This window comes from Camellia sinensis, chromosome 5 (genome assembly GCF_055761805.1).
Source record: "Camellia sinensis isolate YWXY chromosome 5, ASM5576180v1, whole genome shotgun sequence".
NCBI lineage: Eukaryota > Viridiplantae > Streptophyta > Magnoliopsida > Ericales > Theaceae > Camellia > Camellia sinensis.
The window spans coordinates 151,293,725-151,305,170 of record NC_138965.1 but is presented as its reverse complement, the minus strand read 5'-3'; the positions used below and the strand labels follow the sequence as shown (position 1 = coordinate 151,305,170).

The 11,446-nt window shown below is 30.4% G+C and overlaps 1 protein-coding gene across 3 annotated transcripts; it reads right to left on the bottom strand.

Moving 5' to 3' along the window:
• Positions 1-6,357: 6,357 nt before the first annotated feature.
• On the bottom strand, positions 6,358-10,242 carry LOC114307626 (uncharacterized). Of its 3 annotated transcripts, none has more exons than XR_014330325.1 (4): positions 10,014-10,195; positions 9,723-9,798; positions 7,776-7,836; positions 6,358-6,622 (listed from the first exon to the last, which is right to left on the bottom strand). XR_014330325.1 is itself a non-coding variant. In XM_082870156.1 (4 exons), exons 1-4 carry the CDS (start codon positions 10,077-10,079, stop codon positions 6,572-6,574), a joined length of 258 nt encoding a protein of 85 aa, XP_082726282.1. In that variant the 5' UTR covers positions 10,080-10,226; the 3' UTR covers positions 6,358-6,571. The 3 variants fall into 3 exon arrangements, 2 of the variants coding, with proteins under 2 accessions (XP_082726282.1, XP_028108827.2); XM_082870156.1 differs by having other exon boundaries at positions 9,723-9,802; positions 10,014-10,226; XM_028253026.2 differs by lacking the exon at positions 9,723-9,798 and having other exon boundaries at positions 10,014-10,242.
• Positions 10,243-11,446: the final 1,204 nt, after the last annotated feature.

The window sequence follows — 11,446 nt, the reverse complement described above, 5'->3', positions numbered from 1 at the left end:
GGCTGTATACAAAGGGTTGACTATCATACTACAAAAATGAATGAACCAGGTCATGATCAAGACGGATGCCGAACAGATGGTACAATTGCTACAAGAAGAACTAGGGGATAGATGCCCTTTCAAGAACCTGGTGGAGGATGCCTAGATTCTTCTCAGGGGATGTGAATGCTCTATGTAACATGTATGGAAATAAGGCAATTTGTGTGCTGCTTTTTTGGCAAAAATGGGAACCAACCAACCCGGAGAAATATTGGTGATGAATGATCCACCAGCTGCGTTAAGAGAGCTGTCTGTTTCTGATATGATAGGATTGGGTAGGAAGAGGACTTAATTCCTCCTTTTGTTGTTTTAATTCCGTTGTATCCAAAAAAAATTAATAACTTACTAATATGAACTCCCAAATTTTATACAAGTAAAAACTAAATGATAATTCGTTCTTTGTTTGACCCTATTGCACAAAATTCTGGCTCCACCAGGCTGTGAAAGACTTCGACCTAGACTTGCCTCAATGAAAATGCAAGAGAACTGTTCATATAAATCTCAAAGGAGGAATTTGACTTGATCCCAGAATATGTTTATATGACATGCACACGATATAACAAAAGTGGGAAAAAAATAAAAAACATAAATAAATAAATAAAAAAGTAACAGAAACTATTTCCACAGGGTAAAAACCATTTCCTTCAACAAAGGTTTTCAATGGAGGTTTGTTGGCACCATAAATATGCAATTTTATTATTATTTATTATTTATATAATTGCAAGACATGTGGCACCCTCCTACTCATTTGGAGGTTATGAGAAATTATGAAATGTGGAAAGATGATGGAGAACAAAGTGAAGAACATGTAGTATGAAGTGGAGGTTGAAGGAAGTAATGGAAGATCATGGAGTATGAAATGGAAGAGGTGGAAGAGTGGATAGTTTTAGGTAGTTTTTTCCTACAAATATTTGCCTATAAATAGCTATTCATGGCTACATTGTAAGGGACCAACTTAAATCAAAGACAATTGATTTCTATTTTTCTTGTCATTTTCCTTATCTTAGGAGTAGTTTAACACAGATTTATATTTCATGCACTTTATTTTATGCACCTCCTTTTCAAAACTTAGGAGTAGAAGTAATTAATGGTTACTTTGATTATTTACTCAATCATTTTTCTCCATCTCCCTCATTCTTTTTTTAATTTTTCTTTTCCCTACACGTGGCAATTTTGAAGTCCTCTTAATTGAGGCAAAAGAATCGTCAATGCAATCACTTAATAATTGGCTTGAATTTAATCTGTAAGGATTTTTCAATCCTTACTGGTACGCTCGCATTTATGATATTTTCCTTCGTACGAAAAATAAGTCAACAATTTTTGGTACGCCCAGTGAGATGTCAAGTGTAAGAAATGAAAGATGGATTGGATTCATCCATTCCAAATAACCTAGATGAAATCTTTTGGCGTAAACAAAAAATTTTGAATCTTTAAGAAGTGATCCATTTTCTTGATGAAATAAACTTTCATCCCTCACAATATTATTTGGTGGAAGAAAAAAGACACTATTTAATTGGAGAAATTCATCAACTTGATATGAAAATTTGCCAATGGAATGATAAGTTGTCAACTCTCGCTACCAAGTCTTTAACTGAGGCTTTAATGGCCGAAATTGGTGAATTTTTTCAGACTCTTTCCATGGTTGAAAATAGCAAAAGTAAAGAGTTGATTTTATCAATGGCTCGGGGGGTCAAAAAGCTCATTTTTAAAGAGCCAATTTATGGAAATAACATGGCTAAAAAGCATGTTGTTGAGCCAAGCATGGTTAAAAATAATGTTCCATATAAGACTCGGGGGTTGAAAAACTCATTCTTAGAGAGTCAAACCATGGACATAAGATGTCTATAAAGGATTTTCATAAGCCATTAATGGCTAAAATAGAACAACCCATTAGACCAAGAAATGATGAAACTCACATAGAAGATTTTCATAATCCATTAATGAATAAAATAGAAAAACAATTACATTTGTCAATGAATGATGAAAGTTATTTGGCCAAGAATATGTTCTCAAGCCAAACATGGCAAAGAATGATGAACAATTTAATATTCATGAATTTGAATTTTTTGAAATTATTCAAAATGTTAAGTTGTTTGAATTTTTAAGGCCATCTTATGCTATGGTTTTTGGTGTTAAAAATCATTTTTGGATTTGTGGTTCACATAAAAATTTAATTTTGATGAGATGGCTAATAAAACAATCATCTTTAAGCATTGTTTTGATGAGTTTGGATTAGTCATGTGCTTTGTTCGGCTCTTCAAAAATTCTAGTAAATATCATTTTTAAGGGCCGTGGAGGGTAATGCTGGAACCATAAATCTACAATATTATTATTATTTATTATTTATTATTTATTTAATTGTAAGACATGTGGCACCCTCCTACTCATTTGGAGGTTATGAGAAGTTATGAAATGTGGAAAGATGATGGAGAACAAAGTGGACAACATAGAACATGAGTGGAGGTTGAAGGAAGTTATGGAAAATCATGGAATACGAAATGGAAGAGTTGGAAGAGTGGGTAGTTTTAGGTAGTTTTTCCTACAAATATTCACCTATAAATAGTTATTCATGGCTACATTGTAAAAGATCCAGAATTCAAATCAAAGACAATTAATTTATATTTTTCTTGTCATTTTCCTTATTTTAGGAGTAATTTAACATAGATTTATATTTCATGCACTTTACTTTATGCACTTCATTTTCAAAGCATAGGAATAGAGATAAATTAATAGTTAGTTTGATTGTTCACTCAATCATCTTTCTCCGTCTCCCTCTTTCTTCTTTTAATTTTTCTTTTCTTTACACTTTACAGTTTTGAAATCCTCTGCATTGAGGCAAAAGAATCGTCAATGCAATTGCTTGATAATTGGCTTGAAATTAATCTGTAAGGATTTTTCAATCCTTACTGGCACACTCACATTTATGATATTTTCTTTTGTAGGAAAAATAAGCCAACAATTTTTGGTACGCCCAGTGGGATGTCAAGTGTAAGAAATGAAAGATGAATTGGATTTGTCTATTCCAAATAGTCTAGATAAAATCTTTTGGCTAATAAAACAATCATCTTTAAGCATTGTTTTGATGAGTTTGGATTAGTCACATGCTTGATTCAACCATTCAAAAATTTAAGTAAATATCATTTTTAGGGGCCGCGGGGGTAATGTTGGCACCATAAATTTGTAATTTTATTATTTATTATTTATTATTTATATAATTGCAAGACATGTGGCACTCTCCTACTCATTTGGAGGTTATGAGAAGTTATGAAATGTGAAAAGATGATGGAGAACAAAATGGAGAACATGGAGCATGAAGTGAAGGTTGAAGGAAGTTATGGAAGATCATGGAGTATGAAATGGAAGAGGTGGAAGAGTGGGTAGTTTTAGGTAGTTTTTTTCTACAAATATTTGCCTATAAATAGCTATTTATGGCTACATTGTAAAGGACCAACTCAAATCAAAGACAATTGATTTCTGTTTTTCTTGTCATTCTCTTTATCTTAGGAGTAGTGTAACATTGATTTATATTTTATGCACTTCCTTTTCAAAGCATAGGAGTAGAAGTAATTAATAGTTACTTTGATTGTTCACTCAATCATTTGTCTCCGTCTCCCTCATTCTTCTTTTAATTTTTCTTTTCCATACACCTAGCAATGTTGAAGTCCTCTTCGTTGAGGCAAAAGAACCGTCAACGCAATTGCTTGATAATTGGTTTGAATTTAATCTGTAAGGATTTTTCAATCCTTTTTAGCATACTCACATTTATGATATTTTCTTTCGTACGAAAAATAAGCCAACAAGATTCAATGGAGGAAATTTCACTGACTTTTGTCTTCACTTTTGCATGGGTGTGGAACTGCAAATGTGGAAGTAGGGTCTTAGAAAGTGTGTGGAAAGAAGGGTAAAGTAGTGTGTGTACAATGGTTATGAGTGAAGGGTGTAATTGTAACTTTAAGTGTGTAGAGTGATAAAATTAGTTAATAATCAAATTAATAGGTCTGTGTATTAAGAAAAGATGTACACTGAGCTAATAAGTGTGTGTGGAAATAGAATTTCTCGCTATTAGCACCTGCCAAAATTCTTTGGACCCTCCATTTTTGTCGACCTCCACCCTAAATCTTAAATTTTAATAATATTTTTTTTGACACCCCCACTTATTACCAAATCTACCCATATTCATAATATTTTCGCAATCAAATGCACACCCATCCAATTTTTCATATCCTCTCATTCCCTGTTACTTGATCGTCCGTCTCCTTGGTTTCGTCTCCTTTGCACTGACCCAATCTACCCATTTCTTACGGAGTGCTGCTGTTTCAATTCTTTTTTCCCCCCCTTACAAAGTGATGTTGTTTCGTCTCCTCTATTTCTTATAGTCTTTTGTTGGTGGTGGACACAACGTAGTTGGTGGTGGAGCCACACACAACAAAGCTGTAGACTTTTGCTCAGTTCAACAGTACCGAAAATAAAGATTATATTTGATTCAACAGTACTGACTATCTGCATTAATAGTCGGAACCTATGTATTGAACGAAAAGATCATGTTCAATACTATATTACCGAATATAATCCTAACAGTCGGCAAACTAACACCGAACAGCTTGAACAAAAGAAGAACGGCTGAAAATGACTGAGAATGTTAATGCAAGACAGATAAACTTACCAATGGAACCGGTCTTATTAGAATTGTTATCCTCGTCCTCCATTGCTCAACACAGTGAAATAATGATGAAGTATACGTTATACTTGAAGCAAAACTTTCTGGTTCAATAGGGTTGATGATGGTAATCAAGATGACACATTCAGGGTTTAAGATGATTATGAAAAATAATAGATTTAGGGTTTATGTTGGTTAGTTATGAAAAGTAATCACTGTGTTTGGTTTGAGTTTTCTGGATTAAGTTTTTTGAAAACTGAGTTTTTTAATTTTCGTGTTTTTTTGTTTTTAGTGAATATTTTTAAATTTTTAAACATTTTTTTTTACTTTTTTAGATGCACCTTACTTAGATGTGTCTAAAAAGTAAAAAAATTGTGAAAAAATATTTTAAAAAATTAAGAAATACATAAAAATACAAAAAATGTACTAAATTCTTGTATTTTTTTTGTATTTTTGGTATTTAGTGAATTTTTAAAAGATTTTTTTTACAATTTTTTTACTTTTTAGGTGTATTTATGTTAAGTGTGTCTAAAAAGTAAAAAATTTGCATAAAATATTAAAAAAATTCAGTAAAAACAAAAAAACATGAAAAATAAGAGTGTACAATTTTCTAAAAACTGTTTTTAAAAAATGGGTACCAAGCAAAGTGTTAGGTTTAGGGTTTACAAACATGACGTACAGTTGAAGTTGGAGGTAGGGTTGGGGATAGGAGTAGTTGTTCAATATTATAGAGCATTAGTTCTTATTTGATAGGTGAGTATTCCATTTAATAATGTTTTTTAATGTAATTTTACTTTAAGGTATAATCGTAATAAAAAAAATTATAAATTGGGAGTTTCAAAGAATTTTGACAAGTGCTAATAACAGTACCTTTTGAAAATTTTGAAATGTAATGAATTAAAATGGTTGTGTAAATAAAATTTCTCTTTAAAATTTGAATAGTTAAAGACTTTAACCAGCAACCAAACTTTTAAACTCATAAATATCTAAAGAGATCTCTACCTAATTTTTCTTTTTTACCAACTTGAAAAATAAGTTGAAACCAAACTTTCAAATTATTTTATTTAAGGAAACATTACAAACTTTTCGAGTCAAAGATAAGAGAATTAAGATTTCTTGCAATAATCTAGCTCTAATGCTGTAATATTTCAAGAGTTTATGTTTAAAATTAAAGTAAAATTATTGAAAAAGTTAAAAAAATAAATAAATAAAAATATTTGACTCTCATAACAAAATAAATTATGAGTTTTTTTTTATTTTATCAATTTAAATCCTTTTTTTTTTCAATCTAAATCACCTATCTATTTCTATTAAATAAAATCGATAAAAAAATAATATTTTAATCATTAAACTCAACAAAAAATAAAATTTTAGACATTTTATGTACAACTATATTGATTTTTATTTTTTGTTGAGTTTAATAATTAAAATATTATTTTTTTCGTCAATTTTACCTAACAGAAATAGGCTAATAGCTTATATTGAAAACAAATAAAACTATTAAGGTTTAACCGGCAAAAGTAAAAACTAAAGGTTTATATTGTTACAAAAGTCAAATTCTGATTTTTTTTGTCTTCTTTTCCTATAATTTCTCCAAAATTATTTTATTTATCAAAGCATTACATCATTTCATGTAAAACAATCTATAAATAAACATCTAATAAAAGGAAGCCAAGCAAAACAATTCAAGAATTATCAATAATCAAACTATTTGGTTTACAAAAGCTTCTACAAAACCCCAGCCATCTTCGATATCTGGCCCCTCCCAAAAACCCGATATTACAGTTTGAGTACTAAAACTTACATTAGAATGAAGAGAAACAGATCCATAAAAATGTCTGCAGTGTTTCATTATGTGGTGATTACAACTCCTATCTACCGAAGATTCACCTCTGTATGAGCAGTCCGGGGCAAGAAGCTTGATTGCTGCAAATATAATTCAAATTTTCAGCGAAAATGAAGTCATTTTATCACACTTGTCATGGCATTCAAAATGACTACACTTGTCTTGTATGGCATAAAAGAATTAATTTAATTGGTATATAGAGAAATATCACTAGTACAATTAAAAGGAGTGAAATCATTCGCATTTACAAGATGATCCCACTTGTACTTTTGTAATGTGTTCACCCTAAAAAATGGAAAAAGAAAGAAATAAGGAATGGGGAAAAATTGCATAGATCATACTAACATGTTACAATTTCGATCTCTTCATGTCTCAAATTTAATCAAATTTCTCACAAGCAACAAACCAAGCAATTTCATACTTGTAACAAAGTCCAGCCTCATTTATGCAGTAAGAACCTATATTATTTATCCAAAAGCACTTTTGATAATTCTAGAATCAAGCAATTTTGACAAATGTTTTCTTCCTTATGTACTTCTCCCTTCCCTCTTTTATTTCTTTTTTTCATTTTTCATATATAAGCAAATCTTCTATCTGCTATTGTTTTTAATGAACAAGTAGAACTTCTACTGCAAGCCTTTGTTTTTTGGTAGATAACCAAAACTTTCATCTGCAAGTCATTTTCGCATTGTCACCAGAAAACATTAATACTTCAGCAATTTACATTTTAGAATGCACATTGTCTTTTCAAAATGGCAAATTTTGTATCCAAAGAGATTGCAAAATTATTTTTCTTATTTATTTCCTTAAAAGGATAAAAAAATCAAATATAATGAACTAAAATATGAAGATGGTGAGGTTTTGGGTAGACAAAATGTAAAAAAAATAAAGCTATAATGTTGATGGAAACGTGGTTTTACATAACTAATTTGAAAAATAATAAAATATATTTTATTAGATGTTGAACTGTTAAAAGAAAATTGTTGCCATGTTTAGAACATATCATATTTAACATGGATGTATTCCATGTTCCAAATAACATAGGTTCAAAGTCCAAAACTATATTTTCAAAGTTTCAACTCCACACGAGTAACTTAACACTAACTTGAATCTTGAATTTGTTTCTTTTACACCAAATTCAGAAATTCAGATCAGTGGTTGCTTAGGCACTAATAGAAGGGGCAACAACATCAAAGGTAGTATTCAAGTAGGATTTTTTTTTTTTTTAAATACCTGTTTTGCTGGCTGCTGATCTTGAAAACCTTCCAAGAGCTGATCTCCATGGAAGAAATTCCTGAAAGTAAGTCCATCAGACATCAAGTATATAAGATATCCACAAGATTTTGTGCCATTTCTAGGCTGTGGTTAGTTGATAGGAGGTGTTCACCCATACGCTCAAATTAAATACTGATGCAATCATTCAAGCAAACATTGGTTGTAGTTAAATTCTTTATCTTGATGAGCGCATTAAGGAGATATATCAACACTACTTATGAGTGGACTTAACTAGCCGTTAGGGACGTTGTTGAGCCACAAATCATCCGTAATAACCTAATTAAATAGATGCCCAGCTTCAGTGACTCAAAAGAGAGATAATTGATGTTACATTAGAAGGACAAACCCACAGCAAACCAAATATTTTGAGTGAAAGCATAATTCAAGCATAGACAAACTCCTATGAATATACTTTACTTTTGTCCCCAAATATGGCTTTTCTTAATCCATGTGAAGGAAAGACGTTGCCATATGGTACAGAAAGTTGTTAATTTGTCCAAATTCAAAGATCATTCTTTTTCTAAAATCAATCCATCAAACTCAAAGCTAATATTACCACACCCACACCCATACCCATACCCATACCCATGCCCCTACGACATAATGACATAGTTACTTCTGCACTATATTAATTTAGCTTATATGAAATGAACACATCAGAAATCTTTATGATGCTAGGACTTCCTCAACATTCAAATGTCAACATCCACAACTTTCTCATGTTTCTTCAAAGAATATTCAATGACAAAATAAAGAAACCTCCACAAAATCAATCAAAATGTGGATTTCTCTCTCTTCCTTTCCTCTGGTTTGATCATCACAATATGGACGAGAACATTTTGCAAATAACGATGACAACAACAATATCAATGATAGTAATCAACAACTTTTCTATGACACCAAACACAAAGATGAAACAAGCTGGTCAAATATTAGTGAGCAAAGGCAATTAAGAAATAAATTGCAGCTTTACACCAACAAATGTTCAGCCCATTGGGATATCTTTACTTATCCTACCTATTGCAGATTTTGCAATCATATTTAGGATCAGATGCAGCACAAAAAAAATTGTACTGCTTGATCCCAAGATCGTGATTTTGTTCAGCATTGCTAAATCATTACCACTTGTGATGCTGGCTTCATAACCCTATGAGCCAACTGCACTGAACCAAGGCCATCCTTCATTAATTCACAAATTAACCTTTTAAACCCAAAGCCAACTTTTTACAAAACTCCAAACATTTAGCAAACATACAATACGACAGCTTCAAACCTACAAACTTCGTAAATGTACAACTGAAAATATTTGAATATCCGAATTGTAATATTCAGATAATTACTGAAGCAGATAAAAAATATTAAATGACCAAATTCGCCTAATCTTGTTAGAATCATTGAATATCAGGCCAAGACTAAAAGTGGAGCATTGCCCCAATTCAATTCAAGAATTTTGTCCCTATTCAATTTTGGCTGAACAACCACCAAATTGTAGGAACATGATAAGGGTTGAGCTCAGCAGAGCACAAAACTATGCTAATTCAATTAAGTCTGCAATATTGTTCATTTTCAAATATAGATTACTTAATAAAAACACATTCCATAGGAGTTGAGTGAAAGCATTCTATTGCAATTATAGAGGAATGCCATCAATTTTCTCCAAGTGACATGTATTGTTTTTCTTTTGCGGTCTCACTGGTCTGCCTAATTGCAGTAAAAAAATATAAGAAAAGAATAAACAGAAATTAAAATCTTAGGGCTTTTTTTTAAATGACGAAGAGAGACCAAAGTAATTACAGAAAATGTGCCATAAAGCTTAAAAATCACGACTAGTTGAGTTGAAATATAATTTACTACCACTTCAGAAACCAAAACGATAGAAAATATACAAAATTTCATCTTTCTAACCTTTCCTTTGTTGTCCTAGCAATCAAACAAATGGTTAATGAAGCAAACCCCACAATTACCCTCTCTATCTTCTTGCCTAACTAAACCAAACAACTTACATGCAAATGAACAAAACTGATAATTACCAGAAAAAGAGAGAGAGAAACAAATAGTCCAGCGTGCCTTCGCAGGTTCATTTGTGTATGTATTTTAATTATCTGAGATTTTTTTTTTTTTTTTTTTTTTACTTTCTATTTTCTTGCTTCGCATTTTCTCGGCAACCAACGGAAATAAATAAAGCCACTATGTTACCTTATCTAGGTTTTGGGATGCACAGAGATGCATTGAGAAGCTGAAGGAAGAGATTAAAAACGCCATGAAAGAGGAAACTTCGCCTTCTTTCTTTCTCGTTGTTTCCACTTGTACTGAAATCGAGCTAAAGGGTGTTTTACACTCTGTTTGGTTCGCCGGAAAAGAGGGAGGGAAAAGGGGAGAAAAAAAAGATATGTAACGTTTGGTAAGAGTTTTTAGAAATATGATTTGAAAATAGAATTATATTTTGAGTTTGTTAGTTTTGTAATTATAATTTGAGTGTAGAAAATTTGTTTGGTTGTTAGTTTTGAAAAGAGCGTTGAACTAAGTTTTAAATATTTAATGTGACATGTGAAATAAGAAAATTCATTTGGATATGAGATTTGAAAAGAATTTTCAAAATTAATTTAAAAAATTTATAATTCATAGCCAACACACAACTTAAAATTATATTGAAAATTTCATTCAAAATTCATAATTAAACTTTTTTTAACATTCAAATAAAAAAAAAATTTGTTATTTTGGTTTGAAAAAATATTTTTTATATTTAAAAAAATATCAAAAACAAATATAAAATTTTTTTTTTCCCAAATAACTAGTGGTAAGTGGCGATTGGTAATTGCTACAACAAAAAAAAATACATTGTTCCAGTCAATCGGCGGGACGTCCGGAAGGATGATTGGATAGACCCAAAATTCAAAAATTCCCTGCTTTTCAAAATGGAGAACACGAAAGAGAGAGAGTAGTCAAACGTGAAGGAGAATTACATTTTAAAATGTTTGGTGAATCACATTTTGAAAACTCCATCCAAACATTAAATGCAAATAGAGGGGTGAAATTATATTCACAGAACATAACCAAACACAACCAGTAATTTGCTTGATTTGTGTTTTATAAAAACACTATTTGGAAAATTTTAATTTATTGTTTTTTTTTTTTTTTACTGAACTTTTTTAATATTTTAAACAAATATTTTTAATTTTTAGATACATCTAACATAAATACACTTAAAAAATATAATTTTTATGAAAAAATCTATAAAAAAATTCACTAAATACCAAAAATAAAAAATAAATAAAAATTTAGTATATTTTTTTGTATTTTTGTGTATTTATTAACTTTTTTGAAATATTTTTCTTTTTAGACATATCTAGGTAAGCTGCATCTGAATAAGTGTTTAAAAAAAATGCTTTAAATTTTAAAAATATTTACTAAAAACAAAAAAACACGAAAAATAAAAAACTTTAATTTTCAAAAAATTAAATTCAAAAAATTAAAACCAAACACATTGATGTTACATGAGTTTGGTCAGGACATCAATCCCAGCCTAAAATAGGCCTCGTTTGACAATTATATATTTTAGTTAAAAAGTCATTATAAATTATCACATAATTTTTTTTAATGCATATATTTTTATGAAAAGTCAAAAAAAT

Excerpts from the sequence above, each read along its gene's own strand:
- LOC114307626 (XM_028253026.2), bottom strand. The coding sequence starts at position 10,079 with ATGGCGTTTTTAATCTCTTCCTTCAGCTTCTCAATGCATCTCTGTGCA. Across the intron at positions 7,837-10,013 it reads CATCCCAAAACCTAGATAAG|GAATTTCTTCCATGGAGATC; the intron begins GTAACATAGTGG and ends ACTTACTTTCAG. Across the intron at positions 6,623-7,775 it reads ATCAGCAGCCAGCAAAACAG|CAATCAAGCTTCTTGCCCCG; the intron begins GTATTTAAAAAA and ends TTATATTTGCAG.